This window comes from Asparagus officinalis, chromosome 5 (genome assembly GCF_001876935.1).
Source record: "Asparagus officinalis chromosome 5, Aspof.V1, whole genome shotgun sequence".
NCBI classification, from domain to species: Eukaryota; Viridiplantae; Streptophyta; class Magnoliopsida; order Asparagales; family Asparagaceae; genus Asparagus; species Asparagus officinalis.
Genome location: NC_033798.1, coordinates 30,809,313 through 30,826,161, shown reverse-complemented (window position 1 = coordinate 30,826,161; position 16,849 = coordinate 30,809,313). Strand labels below are relative to the sequence as shown.

The 16,849-nt window shown below is 39.2% G+C and overlaps 1 protein-coding gene across 1 annotated transcript; it reads right to left on the bottom strand.

Moving 5' to 3' along the window:
• Positions 12,197-12,880, bottom strand: LOC109843537 (SKP1-like protein 12). The gene has a single exon (XM_020412473.1). The coding sequence runs from the start codon at positions 12,852-12,854 to the stop codon at positions 12,360-12,362; it is 495 nt and encodes a 164-aa protein (XP_020268062.1). The 5' UTR covers positions 12,855-12,880; the 3' UTR covers positions 12,197-12,359.

Below are 16,849 nucleotides of genomic sequence, written 5' to 3'. Positions count from 1 at the left end.
CCCTCACTGAACTCCGCCACCCGCTGCCTGAACGTCATAGTCAGTCCCGACCCGAGCTCGCCGCTGCCCGACGCCGACCGAGTTCGTCGCTGCGCTCCACCGCGTCAGATACGATCCGTGCCGTCATCGTCAATTCGTTCGACGAAAACCCGAGGCAAGATCCCGAACCTTGATTACTTTATTTTAATTCTTAGTTTTATCGTAAATTATTATGTGACTCGTCATTCAATTTCTAAATCTGTTATGAGTTAATTAATTTGATTAGTCTGTGATATATTATTACCTGCGTGGGATTGCTTGACATGAATAGTTGTGTGGAAGCTTGTTGTTTTATCACTTAGTTGTTATTCAATAGGAGAGACTGTACATGAAGACGACTCCTGTTAAAAGTATGATTTATAAGCGTGCTTCAAAGCATGGCTATACTCACTCGACATCGATATCCCAATGTGAGGAGTCCCGAGTTCCCTCGATATCGATATCCCGGTATGAGGTTTCCTTGATTATTATTATTATAGCATTGACTAGACGATGGACTCTTGATCGGACGTGTTACGGGTTACAGTTATTTTCATAGTTTTACAGAAGTCATTCCACGGTAACTCCGTGGCTAGTGCACAATATTTTATGTACAGTTGCGTAATTAACATGACAAACATGGGGTTATAAAGGAGAATTGGACGGAGAATATAGTATGTATATAAACGGGCACAGCGCTTTCCTGTTATCGTGATATCGTGAGTGTTATATATATGGGCCAGAGGGCCAATACTTGACTTGAAGGCGGCCCCCGGACGACTTTACGGGGACCCGATTATATACATCAAAATATTCTTTCCTAATTCAAATAACATGTAAAACAAGAATAATACGCTTGCGTGTCTTGTGGTGGACTTTGTTAGTTTTGTTGAGATGTAGACCAGTGTTGTTCTTTTCATACATAGATCAGGATTAATATTTAATTATCTACAATTTGAGACATATGGTATATACATGAGGGTTTCCTTGTTTGGATTATTTCGCTCGACGTACTACGTCTCGAGTTGTAGATTTTTAGGTATTAATTCCATCTATTGTATGCCCCTGTTACTTGGATGATTAGACTGATCGCTAGCTACATGATCTCGTTACCTGATCGATTCTGGATTATTTATGTTATCATGATTTAGTAGTGTTTTCATGTTGATTTGTGGATTTCAGTTGTACGTTCTTTTGTTGTTTCTGTTATTGTATCGTTTTTCGCATTGGATTTCTGTTCGTTCTATTTTCTTTGTGGGGTCGAGTCTTGCTGTGTGCCATACACGCTGACGTACACCTGTTTTCTCTGGTGTACGTCAGACTTAGAGGAAGAAGAGGTCCAGCTGGGAGATCGCCAGGAGCCAGAGGATTCTCAACATGAGTGTCTTGCAGACGTAGCAGAAGAAGAAGCCGAAGCTTAGTCATTCCTTTCAGTTTGTTTTGTAGCACCTTCATTTCCTTTTGATCAGTGTATTTTTATATTCTCCAGTATTTCATTCAGATAGTTTTTGTATAAGGGCATGTTGACCCGAATATTATACCTGGGATGATATTTAGTTGTGATATGTATATTTTATGTTCTGAGTTGTTTATTATATTCTCGCTACTGTGATCGGGGACCTGTGCCTTTGCATTGTATTCATTTCCAGATGCTTAGCGTATTAGGCTGAGGAGAAACGATTATTTTATTTATTCTCCTTAATCTAATACGTCGCGGGCTTGTTCACGTTCCGATTCCCCTATATTTTAAAAAGCGGGGCGTGACACTGTTCGATGAAGAAGAGGGACTCCAACGGACGATGAGCTTGCGGTTGACAGGGGGAGGGGTCCTTGTCGGCGGATGACAAGCGGCCGAGCGGACTATGACGTAGTAACCCGATGACGAGCGAGCGAGCGGATGATGATTGGGCAATGATCGAACAAGCAACCGACTGAATACCTAGATTCGAGAGTCGACGAAGACGATTCAAAGGAGAGTCGCTGAAAACGAAGAAGACGAGTGGCATCGGTCTTGAAAGGGTTGTCGTCGACAAGTGGCGGTAGTCTTGAAAGGGCTGGGGGCGGTCTTCGACGAAGACGACAAAAACGGAGACAAAGACGACGAAGACGAAGAAAACAAAGACGAAGTCGCCGAAGACGATTCAAAGGGTTTAGAAAGGGTTGTCGGCGGCAGTGGCAACGACGATGGTCTTGAGAGGAAGAGGGTTCGAAACTGAGAAATTTGGTTGCATACGACGAGGGTTTCGATAATAGCGCTCAAAAAGGGATTGCGGGAATAGTACAGTTTTAAATTGAGAAGGGTAATTTGGAAATGCGATTATATGAGTATTGGGTCTATACACTTTTGGGGGTTAGTTGCTTTTATTTTTTTGTATAAGGGCTTTTGGGTTATGGTTCTTGGGCTGCGGGTGAGGATGCATGGCCCAATTATATTTAGTTCCTCCAAACTATGAACAAGAGGTTCTTATGTTGTACTATAACCCAACTTTTTATACTATAACCCAACTTTTTATACTAATATTTTACCCAAACTTTTTATACTATAACCCAACTTTTTATACTAATATTTTACCCAAGATGTTGGTTATAGAAGGGCTTCTGAACAATTTCCAACAAGCAAACCCAGCTTTTCCAACCCAACATCCTCATCCTCACCAGCCTACAAATCCTTCAAATTCTGATCATGACAAACGTTTGAGTGTCTTAGAAAAGGGTTTAGAAGCTATGATCAAAGCTTCTACACAAACTACCAATATGTTGACCCAGTCATCCACCACTCTAAATTCCTTTATGCAAACAACCGGCCAAGTGCTCAACTCGAACACTCAAGCCATAGCCCAGTTAGAAACCCAACTTGGGCAACTAGCCACTGCCGTGAGCGAAAGAGAGAAAGGAAAATTCCCAAGTAACAATAAGTGTGAGGTTATTAGAATTGGTTCTTATGTTGTGTGCGTGACAAAAAAAGATTAAAGAATAAGTGTGAGAGTTATGATGAGTGAGAGTGATTGTTGTGAATATATGCAAGTAACAATAAATTGAATTTTAGAGAAGAGAAATAAGAATCAAAGAATAGAATAAAAAAGAGAAAAAAATTAAGAAAATAAAAGATGGAGGGTTCAATTAAAGATATGAGAAATCTAGAATTGAATCCACTAGCTAATCTTAATTATTAAATACAAACTATTCTCTTTTTGTCATATTTTAATTTAGATTTATTAAGTATAGACTATCAAACCATTTAAGGAAAGTATAACCTATCAAATTATCATCTAAGTCAAAATAAAAATCATTGATAAGAACAACAACAAGATAGTAATCCTAGAATTCATAAGTATAACCTATCAAACCACTCAAGATAAGCATAGATTATCAAATTCTTCTTCTAAAAATTAGTTCTCTAGTTGTTAAATGCAAGAAAATAAATCTACTCTACAAATTAAAGTACAAAAAGAAATAAAAAGATAAGAAAATAAATCTACACTACAAGCATGAATGTAAATCTAACTAATAAGTAATAATAAAGAAATTACTAAAAAGAAATAAAAGAGAGAAATAAAAGAAAATCAAACCTTCAAACTTTTCTTCATCTCCATCATCATCATCCGCCAAAGAGAAGAAGATTTAAAATGGAGAATTTTTTTTATTAATTATAACAATAGTTACAAATTTAGAAGGTCTTCTCAATTAAAAGTAACCCTCCTCTCCAAATGGAGTTACAAAATTTTTTACACCTCTAACCCCTCACTCTCTACCCCTATTTATAGTAAACATCAGTGAATGAGAACCATTGGATTAAAATCTTATCCAAAAATAACAAATTCCAGCCCTTAATTCGTAACTAACTGTACGATGATATTGATACCAGTATCAATAGGGGTATCGGTGCCGGCATCGATAGGGGTATCGATGCCGGCGTCGATACCCAGTTCTCTCTTGTTGCTGTCCGAGCTTTTCTCTTGTTCTTGGACTTGGGCTTTTGGGCTTTGTCATTTCTTCTTCTTTTTATCTTTGGGTTTTTGGATAAATTGGCAATTGGATTTTCCAATGGGCTTCTTGATTTCTCTTTTGCTTCATTTCTTCATTTACTCAAGGGCCTTTGTTGAGAGATGAGATTTCTGGGATTTATTCTTCATTAACCTGCATTTAAAGATAAAAACAATTATTAGTGGTATATTTATTCATATAAAATAGATAATAAGGGTATAAAATTATAATAAAAATATGATTATCAGTAAACCTTCTGAAGAAAAAATTATGCCCATAGCAATAGTAAAACTTTGGGCTTTTTTCTCAGAAACCACCTTCAAAATAGGGTTATTTTACGAAAATCACCTTTCATTTTTAATTTATATATAGACCATCATTAAAGTTGTTTTTTATTTCAATCAACCATCTCCTAGCTAAATCTTCACTAAAAAACCAAAGACAACCTTAAAATGCACGAAAAAACTACCGTGACTTGTATCCTAGCTAGAGTGAAACATGAACAATGTGAGTCGTGTGTCTTGAATGTGAGTTTTATGGGTATTTTTGGGTTTTTAGTGAAATATTTTACTAGAGGTGGTTGATTGAAACAAAAATCTACTTTAAATATCATTTACGTATAAATTAACAATGAAAGGTGGGTGCTTTCTAAGAAAAAAACCCTGAAATTGTAGGTCCCGTTTGGCAAAGGGTTAAGGAGTTAACCTCTCCTTAGCATGCTAAACACAGACAGAAAAATAAAGGTATAAACTGAGTCAACACATTCTAATTTGTTAGACACAAAAAATAGAAGAAGAGTTCACAAATCAATGTGGAATGATTAAAATGAGTTAACCGCTCAAAGCGAGGGGTCTACAAATACACATATTCAAAGGGATTAAGAGATAATCTCTCTATTTATAAATAAAATGATCATCATCTTTTTTATTCCCAAATATAAAAAATGACCAAGATGATTAAATTAAGCTAACCTAATGGATTAACATATTTAACTCTTCAAAAAAGATTTGAAGGTCTGGTTATAGGATTAATTACATTTCGATTCTTTAACATATGATTTACACAGATGATTCTGGAGTTTGTGTAGGAAAACACTAATATTACTTATTGTAGTTATATGTTATGTTAATTTTGATTCGTGTTTTGCTAGCTTGGAGTTCTTATTGGATATTGGTTAGGGTTACAATAAAATTACTAACTAAAGATCCATTGTCATAGCCCTAACCGTAATAGTCCCTCATGTTTGGTGCAAGTACTTTAACCTAACAAAGATCTAGCAAGAACTCCAAGTAGCAAAAAAAGAAAAGTCTTTACTTACAATTAGGCTCTCAGGTCACCGTGTAATTGTAATTAGCAATCTCAAGGTTTTCTATGTAGATATTGTGAACGGACCTGAACGTACAGACAGGCCCACGAAGAGTATTGTAGGCAGCCACTTTGATTCCAGCGGGCATAGCAATATTAATAGGTGCCTAATCTGTCATCTAGGGTTTGGTGCAAAGAGGCTTCGTGATAGGAGAAAAGTAGAAGGGAAAAAACGGCGTGAAAAAAAAAACAGTAGAGATTCTTTTCGGCGCTATTTTGAAGAGGAGTTTTGTGCAGCCGGTTTTTTAGAGTTTTGCATCCTTTTGAGAGAGATATTTGTGTGAGGGATTTAAGAGCTTGGTTGAGAGTTTAAGTTATGTGATTGTAAACCTAGTTGTATTCTCTCCCTCTAGTAGTAGATCTCCCCCCTCCTTACCCCGTGGACGTAGGCTATTTGCCGAACCACGTAAAATTAGTTTGTCTCGCTATTTATGTGATCTGTAATAGCTTACTTAGGTTCCCTCGACAAGTCAGTCCTAGAACTGATGAGAGGAAGAGCTAATATTTCACTTGGTTGAGATATTTTACTTAAGGTTTTTTTTTTTTTTTTTTTTGAAACAGGAATTCCTATTGCAACCTGACTCTCTTATTGTGCTGCTGAAATTTCTGTTACGCGCAACAAGTGATATTAGAGCTCAGATTTCAGATCTAGGGTTTTGGAATTAGGTGGAGGAAGATTCTTGTGTGAAGCTTGGTTCTTAGAGTTCTAGGCTTCGGTGGAGATAGCATTAGGAGTTGCCGTTGGAGATTTTGCTTTCCTCATGTGGATAGGAGATCTATTTGGAATTTGATCTAGGGTTCAGTTAGGTAATTCTTAATTTCTATCAAAGTTTGATTCTTTCTCTACAACTTGGAGTTAGTTTACAATGGGAGAAGAAGGTGAAAGCAGTAAGTCGATGGCGAGTACAGTTCAAGTTAGTTTTCAGAACGCCAAAATTAGTGTGGTGAAGTATGATGGTAAAATCAACTTTGGTTTGTGGATGAGCGGCGTACAAGATGCGATCAATGCTCAGAACTTAGAGGAGACTATCATGGTCCACGAGAGACCACCAAAATATAAAGAGGCGATATGGGAAAAGATGAATAGGAATGCTTGTGGGGTGATCAGGTCCTATTTAGAACATGAGCTGAAGTATGATGTTATTGGGATTCCGAGCTGTAGGAAAAGATAAATTAGTTTGCAGGTTGAAGAAATCGCTATACGGTTTGAAGCAGTCTCCTCGACGGTGGTATAGGCGATTCGATGGTTTTATGATTGATCATTCGTACACTCGGAGCCAGTTTGATCCTTGTGTATATTTTCGCAAGTTGAAAGGAGGTGCGTACATCTATTTGTTACTTTATATCGATGATATGTTGGTTGTCTCTATTTCCAGATCTGCTATAGATGAGTTGAAGACACAACTTTCAAAGGAGTTTGAGATGAAGGATTTGGGTGAGGCGAAGCACATTTTAGGGATGGAGATCGACAGAGACAAGAAGAAGGGCATAATTTGTTTGACACAGATGACTTATTTGAAGAAGGTTCTACAGCGATTTCATGTTAGCATGGATACAAAGCCAGTTAGTATACTATTGGGAGCCCATTTGAAGCTTTTAGCTGACCTTTCACCGAAGTCAGTTGAAGACCGAGAGTTGATGTCGAAGACTCCATATGCGAGCGCGGTTGGGAGCTTGATGTATGAGATGGTATGTACGAGACCAGATTTATCACAGGCAGTGAGCATGGTTTTGAGATACATGCACGATCCAGGAGTAGGTCATTGGGACGCCGTGAGATGGATTTTGAGGTACATTTGAGGTACACTCAATATTGGTTTAGTTTATGAGCGGGACACTACAGGTGGGTAGCTATGCATTGGTTATGTTGATTCGGATTATGCTAGGAATTTGGATAAGCGCCGGTTGTAAAACCCTAAAATTTTAAAATTTTATTTTTATTTTATAATAAATAATAATAAATATGTTATATTATGATAAATGATATTTATCAATATTTGAGTATGCTAGGAATTGATTTGAGATCAATTCAATGTATATATGTGAATATAGAAGTGATATCATGCACACGTACACGTGCCTGAATCTGGGAAAAACGACCAGTTAAAAGTATATGCATTTTACATATAGATACAGTTGAAATTTGTAAAAATGTAAAACAGTAAAGTTGTAGGTCTCTTCAATAGCTTTCCAATAAATCTTAGATCACCTTATTCCGAGTTCGTATGAGAAAGTTACAGCCAAAATATCGTAGACTGACGGGTTGTTTCCAGATTCTAATAGGTTTCGGGTTTGGGCTTTTTGAATCGGGTTTGTTGCTATATAAAAACATGTTGGTGCACGAAAAAAGATCTATCTTCATCAGAATACCAAACCCTAGCAGCCCCTACCCTCCTCTCTAAAACCCTAGCTTTAAATCTTGTGTTTTTGGGAGAGTTCGTGAGGCGAACATCGAAGGAAATGTGAGATCTGTGGTGTTTGGCGGTAAGCGGTCGTTTCATATCATCTTCAGAGACTTGCACACGTCTTTAAGGCAAGATTATCTCCTACCCAAATCTTCCCAGTAATTAGTTGAAATTTTAACAAGTTATGAACGATATTATGCTTGCTTAAGCTTACTGTTATGTTAAAGTAAAAATTTGATTTTGATGATAATTTTGATCCAATGATAGAACTGAAATCTGATTTTTATTTTGAACTCCAAATTGAACAAAACTGATGTCATATGAAAGATATGTGAATCTAGTTTTTAAAACAGAAAGAAAATCTTAAAAAGGATTTATATTGAGAAAGATATAGTCTTTTTAGTAACGACATGTCATGCAGAAAACTGCAACCTGTGTGATCAACTTCAACTGAAATCTGGTTTTGATTTTGAACTCCAAACTGAACAAGACTGGAGTCATATGAAAGATATGTGAATCTAGTTTTTAAAACAGAAAGAAAATCTTAAAAAGGATTTATATTGAGAAAGATATAGTCTTTTTAGTAACGACATGTCATGCAGAAAACTGCAACCCGTGTGATCAACCTCAACTGAAATCTGGTTTTGATTTTGAACTTCAAATTGAATAAAACTGGTGTCATATGAAAGATATGTGAATCTAGTTTCTAAAACAGAAAGAAAATATATAAAATGATTTGTATAGAGAAAGATATACTCTTTTTACCAACAACATGTCTTGCAGGAAAACTGCTGCACATATATGATGATTAACTGGATATTTGAGATAACAAATTAATTCCAAATTTAACCAAACTAGTTCCATTTGAAAGATGTGTGAATCTAGTTTTCAAAACAGAAAACTATTTCTAAAAATAGTTTTCCTAGCAAATGATATGCTTATTTTACTAACAGTAGCGCAGACCATTTCCTGGGCAGTTTGCCTCAGTTTCTTGTTTTCTGAAGTTTGTTTGCGTTGTTTTGAGATGTGTTTGCGGAGTTTGAGCCGCTCGATTGTTACACTTATAGTCATAAGTATGTTATAATACGCATATGTGTATCCCAATGGGATTATGATCTGATTTGGTCTATTGACATATTGTGTTAGTTTTGTTGTGATAAATGGTAAACTAGAGTTGCATATATTTGTATGAATATCTTTGATGAACTACGGGAGGCTTGATCCCTTGAGAAAGAGGGTACGTAGGCAGCCAGATTGGTGCAGCCAAATTATTTGTTGGAATTATTTGTGTGAATTATTTTTATTGATGATGCGATGCTATCTATTTGTCGATCGCCGCTCAGTTTTGAGCCCAATGAATCTCGGCTCTGTGAACGGTCGACCGGAGTGGTCTCTGCGGTCGACCGCCACATAGTATTGGCCACTGTTGATTTGTGATGTATCTTTCCTATGTTGAGTGTTCGCCTCAATTATTTGATACCAATTTATTATGTTAGTGAGTTATTTATACATGTGAGTCGACTGTTGACACAAGTACTGATCCGCATGTCGAGGCACGTGCGACATGAGACCTTGTGTATCTTTTGTGCATATATATACATATTTTCGACACTTACATTTTGTAAAGTTCTTATTTAGTCCTCGTGTTGGACATTCACTTTGCTTAGTCCTCGTGTTGGACATGTATTTTTATTTAGTCCTCGTGTTGGACATTCACTTTGCTTAGTCCTCGTGTTGGACATGTATTTTTATTTAGTCCTCGTGTTGGACATTCACTTTGCTTAGTCCTCGTGTTGGACATGTATTTTTATTTAGTCCTCGTGTTGGACATTCACTTTGCTTAGTCCTCGTGTTGGACATGTATTTTTATTTAGTCCTCGTGTTGGACATTCACTTTGCTTAGTCCTCGTGTTGGACATGTATTTTTATTTAGTCCTCGTGTTGGACATTCACTTTGCTTAGTCCTCGTGTTGGACATGTATTTTTATTTAGTCCTCGTGTTGGACATTCACTTTGCTTAGTCCTCGTGTTGGACATACATTTCTATTTAATCCTCGTGTTGGATATGCATTACCATCCGGTCCAAGCGTTGGACAACGGTCACATCCGGTCCATGCATTGGACAACGGTCACATCCGGTCCATGCGTTGGACAACGGTTATATTCAGTCCATGCGTTGGATACTCGTTACTTTCAGTCCATAAGTTGGACGTTTACTTCATGCAGTCTATGGGTTGGACGTTTAATCTATATAGTCTATGTTTTGGATACTTAATCGTTTTCTGACATGACACTCATGTGAGTTTGACATGACACCATGTTTGAAAGTAGAGATGTGTTTCGTTTTCTTTTATTATTGTTCATGTATTAGATTATGGGTTTGGTACTTAGGGATTTTCAATTTGAGATACAAGGTATATACATGAGGGTTTCCTTGTTTGGATTATTTCGCTCGACGTACCTATGCTCGTGTTGAAATTTCCTAGGTACTAAAATCCCCCTTAGTTTTAGGACAATTAATTATACATATATGATTTGAGACTTGTTAAGAACTCCAGTTTATTCATTTCAGACATTGACTTTGGATTTCTGTAATGTTGGATTATGAAATAGTATTTTGACTTCTATCATTTCATCAGTTATCTCTTGTATGATTTCTTACTTGCTTTTGTACCTACACCTGTTATTGACTCTACTAGAGTGATAGAATTGTGATGGTGAAACATGTTATTGCACGGTGTAGTGCATGGCAGGTTTGACATTCTTGGTTTCACCTTGGACTACAGCCTTGTGTGAACCCAGGGGCGTCACACCGGTCTACTACGGGGTATGTGTTCACTTTGACCCATGCGCCGGTGTATTGGAGATGCACCTTACAGTCTACGGTGGCTTTGTCTATGACGTAAGCAGAGTATATGACGATTACGGAGGCTGTGAAGGAGGCTATTTGGCTTCGAGGACTTTTAGAGGAACTTGGTATATCGCAAAGGTCCGTCACTATTTATTGTGATAGCATGAGTGCTATCTATTTGGTGAAGAATCAGGTTTTACATGCAAGGACGAAGCATATTGATGTTCGTTATCACTTCATTCGAGATGTTTTTGAAGATGGTGATGTGGAGATTGTGAAAGTCCACACGAAGGATAATCCGGCGGATATGCTCACTAAGGTGGTTCCGAGCAATAAGTTTGATCATTGTCGAAACTTATTACACATTTGTTATTGTTTAGACCGTTGGCGGCCATTTGGGTGAACTACGGACGGCTTGATTCCTTAGGCAAAAGGATATGTAGGCAGTCTTTACGATGCAGCCGATTTGGATTAGTTGATTTTGATGGGGGTGAGATTGTTTGGACTCTCGTTCGGGTTCCCGACTTGATGTGGATTGAGTCCGTTGTCGTGAATTAACTTCACGGCGTACTGGACACAACAAGTGGGACATTTGGCTACTTTGGTGTCGGCTTAGTTTTGGAAAAACTTCACCGAGGTGGAGATGAACGGACCAGAACAGACAGGCCCACGAAGAGAAGGCCCACGAAGAGTATTGTAGGCAGCCACTTTGATTCCAGCGGGCATATCAATATAAATAGGTACCTAATGTGTCATCTAGGGTTTGGTGCAAAGAGGCTTCGTGATAGGAGAAAAGCAGAAAGGAAAAAACAGCATGAAAAAAAAACAGTAGAGATTCTTTTCGGCGCTGTTTTGAAGAGGAGTTTTGTGCAGCCGATTTTTTAGAGTTTTGCATCCTTTTGAGAGAGATATTTGTGTGAGGGATTTGAGAGCTTGGTTGAGGGTTTAAGTTGTGTAATTATAAACCCTAGTTGTATTCTCTCCCTCTAGTAGTAGATCTCTCCCCTCCTTGCCCCGTGGACGTAGGCTATTTGCCGAACCACGTAAAATTAGTTTGTCTCGCTATTTGTGTGATTTGTAATAGCTTACTTAGGTTCCCTCGACAGGTCAGTCCTAGAACTGATGAGAGGGAGCTGATATTTCACTTCGTTGAGATATTTTGCTTAAGGTTCTTGTTTCCTTTGTGAAACAGGAATTCCTATTGCAACCTGACTCTCTTGTTGTGCTGTCGAAGTGCTGCCGAAATTTCCGTTGCGCACAACAGATACATAAATTCCAAGGTCACTTGTGTAACTACAACATATCCCGAGGTATCAGAAAAGTAACTAAGAGATTTGAAGATCTAATATAAAATTTAAGAAGATTTGGGCAACTAATTTACAATTAAAGTAGACTTGGGATTGTAATATTTTTCAAATTCAGTGCGTCTCTCTCCGAGACTCCGACATATACCATTAGCGCGTAAACCATCACTAGCAAAGATGTCAAGCCAAGCGTTCAGAAGCCCATTAGCGCGTAAATCCTCACGAGCAAGCAAGGGGAAAAAAAATCAATACTCATACAAATCAGAATCTACGTTTAAGAATCTTCAATCCCAAAATATAATACTAGCAGCCTAAACCCTAATTCAAAAAAAAAAAAAAATTGCAAACTGTGCTAACTAACTGATAAAACTTTAAACGCGGCAAACTGAACTAATTAATAATGTCGCGGTTCTCTTGGACGCCCCTGGGTCCTCAGCCCTGTTTAATTTCAGCCTCCTCTTCCGCCGTGTAATCCCCAACGATCTCAAAATAATCTCTCACCTCGTCCACGGTCATGTTCTTGATGATGTCCGCGAAAGCCTGGCACGTGACCTCGAAGAGAGCCCGGGAGTCCAAATAGTTGGCGGCCATCACCACCCTCAACATCTCCTCCCTCTCCATCCCCTCCACAAACTCAGACTCCCACCTGTTCTTCTCTTCATCGGACGTCCACTCGCCGTTGCGATGGCTCCAGAACTCGATGACTCTGGCGAGGGTGGGAGCGTCGACGTTGGGGAGAGGAACCGTGTGAGGCTGAGAGTTGTCAACGGAGGAGGAGCCGAGGAGAGAGTTCTTGATGGTCTCTGACTCTTTCACTGCGATCGATTCTTCCATCTCGAACTTCTCCCCCTCGTTGCTACGTAGTATTATCATCCTTTTCGTTGTGGTCGCCGTCGCAGAGGTTGAGGCTTGGTCGGAAGAAGACATGTTTTTGGATTCTTAATTAGCTTGTACTTTTGCAGGTATGAATGCTTTTTTTGGGGTGTTTGCCGCTGCATTAATTTATATGGAATTTGTAACTTGATGCGGGTGGGATTAGGAAACACTATTCAACCAGAAATACGGTTTCATTAACAAGATACTATCTTTTCATACACGAATAAGTATTCCTCTGAGACTTGGAGTCTCGAGTTGACTACCTGTTAGAGTGAGTATTGTTCGGTGCAAACCAATTAAAATAACTGAACCGGTCTAACTTTGGTGGTTCGGTTCGGTTCGGTTTTAGAAAAAATTTGGTTGGGTTTAGTTTTAGAATACTTAAAATCGAAAGAACCGAACCGACCGCTCTTAATATAATAGTCTAGAATTCACATTTCTTCTAGGTGAATAGATAAGTTATACTAATTTTTTTTATACCTTAATTGATAAAGGTTCACTTTTAGCATGTAAAAAGTAGTTGATTCCATGAGTTTTCTCTTTAACTTGAGATACGAGATGAGTGAAAGGTTTAAAGGAGCAAAATAACCTTGCCTTTTAGTTAAAAGCTAGGTTTTATGCATATGCAATGCATGTGGTTAAATACCATAATTAATTAATTATTTCTGGTTTATTTTCTTATTAAAATTTGTTTCTTTTTTCCACTTTGATAGTTTTTGCTCACTTATATCTTTAAACTTTAGTATTGTAATTATTTATTTTCTATGATATTATTTGAATGTGATACACCCAATTTAAGTTTTCATATTGATGATTGATTGACATGAGACAAATATAATCTGAAACCAATATGAATTTCATATTGTTTGGACGACATGAAACTAAGCTTGACCTAAAAAAGTATAATGTTGCAAAAGAGAAAAACACTTGAAAAAATAGCTTTATGAAATGAAGATGAATAATTAAAGCCAATAAGCCAAGATGATTGATTTAAAAGTGGGCTAAACTGACACAAAAGAGAATATGGAGTTTGTTGCTAGTTATTGATAGACTTTACAAAAAAAATCATAAACTAAATATTATTGTGAACTCTAGTGTAATTTTATATGATAAAAGCATCCACATAAGCATATAAAAGTATTAAAAATATTCATGAAAATCTCTCTAAAGATTCCTAATTTTACTAAAAAAAGCTTAAACTATTCTATAAAAATATTCAGAAAGTATTGTCTCTTATTCCTTCTGTTTTATTTTTTAATTGAGCCGAGATAAACCCTTCTTCATCTTTATCTTTTCCTGGAAAATTCTAAAATAGTATCTTCATCATCTATATTGATTGCGGCATCAAGCTAGAGTCATGAAAATCTCTCTAAAGATTCCTAATTTTACTAAAAAAAGCTTAAACTATTCTATAAAAATATTCAGAAAGTATTGTCTCTTATTCCTTCTGTTTTATTTTTTAATTGAGCCGAGATAAACCCTTCTTCATCTTTATCTTTTCCTGGAAAATTCTAAAATAGTATCTTCATCATCTATATTGATTGCGGCATCAAGCTAGAGTAGGCTTGTTCATCTTTTGTCTTCTCATCTCACTTCACAAAGAAGCTGAATGTATTTTTGATATTCAACATGAACTTCTGCAAATACGGGCTTTGATTTTTTTCTTCTGTTTTAATGATGGACAAATGTAATGAGTATATATTAGTGTATATTATATATAGGGTATGTATTATATAGGGTATAATATTATATATATATAATTATAGTATGTTTATATATGAGACTTGCTTTGGTGCTCTAAAATAATTTTATTTAATTTTTATTAAAGCGAGTAGTTGTAAGTGTTCGGGATGGCGAGAGCTTCTTACCCCCGACGAGACCGTGTCCTTTAACCTCCGTTCCTGCCTCTCCGAATCCTCCGCCTCATCAAAGCAACTGCTTCTAAGAAAACCGGGGGCCGACGGCGAATCTCAGGAAGCAACCTCGAGGTCGCGCGCCTGCCAATCTCGCCCGGCCCTAAAACGCGGCGGGGAACCCCGCGGCGACCCAGACCAAGGTGGCCTTAATGATGATCGTCCGCTCTAATTCGGGGGTCGCGCGCATAAACCGGCCGGCGTCGCGACCTGAACCCCGCAGGCTTCGGAGGCTCTGAAGTCGTGAACATCCAGTAACCAGCGAGTCCAGGGATGCTCTTACTCACGCTTCCCCCATCTTCAAACTCGGCGCCAACGGCCACCGGCGGCCACTTCCCCGTCTCCGAGCGGCAAGAATCACCCGAAGATCCACTATCGTCGACTTTGATCTGGCCCCAGGAGTCCAGGTACGCTTCGATTGATTAACGCGTTCCGAGAGATCCCGGTCACCGCTCGCTCCCCCCCACGAGGGCGGCGGGGGGGGGGGGGGGCGGGGCGGGGGGGCGGGGGCGCGGGGGGCGGGGGGGGGGGGGGGGGGGGGGGGCGGGGGGGGCGGGGGGGGGGGGGGCGGGGGGGGGGGGGGGGGGGGGGGGGGGCTGTCCGGGGGGGGCGGGGGGGGGGGGGGGGGCGGGGGGGGGCGGGCCCAGCACAACAGGGGGGGTTTTGGCCCACCCACCCCACACCCACATCCACACCACAACAAAAAACCCTTTTTTTTTTTTTTCCTTTTTTTTGGCGGGCGGGGCGTGCGGGGGGACCCCCCCCCCTTCTTCACTAGCCCGGGGGCGGGGGCGTGCGACCCAGACTATCTTCCGCTACAATAACTCCGAGCACAGTCAACACCTGAAGATCATCCGCGACAAGATCGTCAACGCTGCAAGCGGTTCGGAGTCCCGATCCGGCTGTTCAGTTTTGAACCGGAGGGCGTCGGAGCAATCGAGCGGGGATCGCTCGGTGCCGAGCCGAGACTCCATCTCGCGAGTGCTTGCGTGATCTGTCGTTATCGCTCTGTCGAGATCCCACGAGAGGTTCCCCGGCACCGCGGGACCAATTGTCCGGCGAGTGAATGCTTCGCCGACACTTGCGAAGATCGTCGAGAGGAGAAGACCCAACACCGCTTCGCAGACCCGGTTGTTCGGTTGTGAAGCCTACCGTCACTACGTCGTCCTCGATCTTCGCTCGACGCGAGATGAGCGGGACATCGGGGCCGGTTAGGATCGAGCGTGCGCCGTAAGAGTAGCAACTCTAAAGAACACCTTGTCTTAGAGGACAGCTGCACAAAGTGAGCCTAGCACAGATCGCGCCTGTCCGATGATAATGGGTCCAAGGAACCCAAGAATTGTTCGACGTCTGATTCCCAACATATCCAGCAATGGCTCACTTAAAAATTGTAAGGCGCACGACCGCGCTTCTCGGTCTGATAATTATGGGCCTACTTAGAGAGTAAGCAAACTGTACTTGCGAATCCAAGCGAATAATTGTAGGAATTGCAAGTGGTTTCCAGATTCCTGACTAAAATTTAATCTTGAAAACTGTGTGCTTCAGTTCTTGATTGCAAGAAATAAAGGCGGCAGAGGAAGACGGGTGGCAAATACTAATTATGCCCTCAAAACCAAATAATTACCAATCTTGGAAGATGGTACTTCACAGAAACCGATCATAGCGTATTTATGGGGAAATATCAGAGAGCGCAATATCGGACACTAATTACATTTGCATGGGTACTCCAAAATTGATTTTTTGGAGCACCAAGTGTAGCTATATATTTCTATTATATATATAATATATTATATTATATATTATATATATATATATATATATTTATTAGTGTTTGTGTTTCTAATTTATTACTTAAATAAGGTTAAGATTTATCTCTTTTTTCTTTGCAGTAAATTCTTCTATTGTGAATCCAATAAGAGTTTCTGCTATCTCAATAATATTATCTTTGCTCTGTTCGCATCATTTTTCTTGAGGATTTGAACTAAATGCCCGCATTTTTAGTTACTTCGTAGCTACAAGTAGAGGGGTCGTGTGCCAAAAGTTTAAAATCCAAGAAGGTTTTCTGGGACATCCCAAATAATCTAGTGGAATAAAAGTAGTTTATGGCGTTACTATTTAAATATATCAGGGGTT

Coding starts and splice junctions, on each gene's coding strand:
- LOC109843537 (XM_020412473.1), bottom strand. CDS start 12,854: ATGTCTTCTTCCGACCAAGCCTCAACCTCTGCGACGGCGACCACAACG.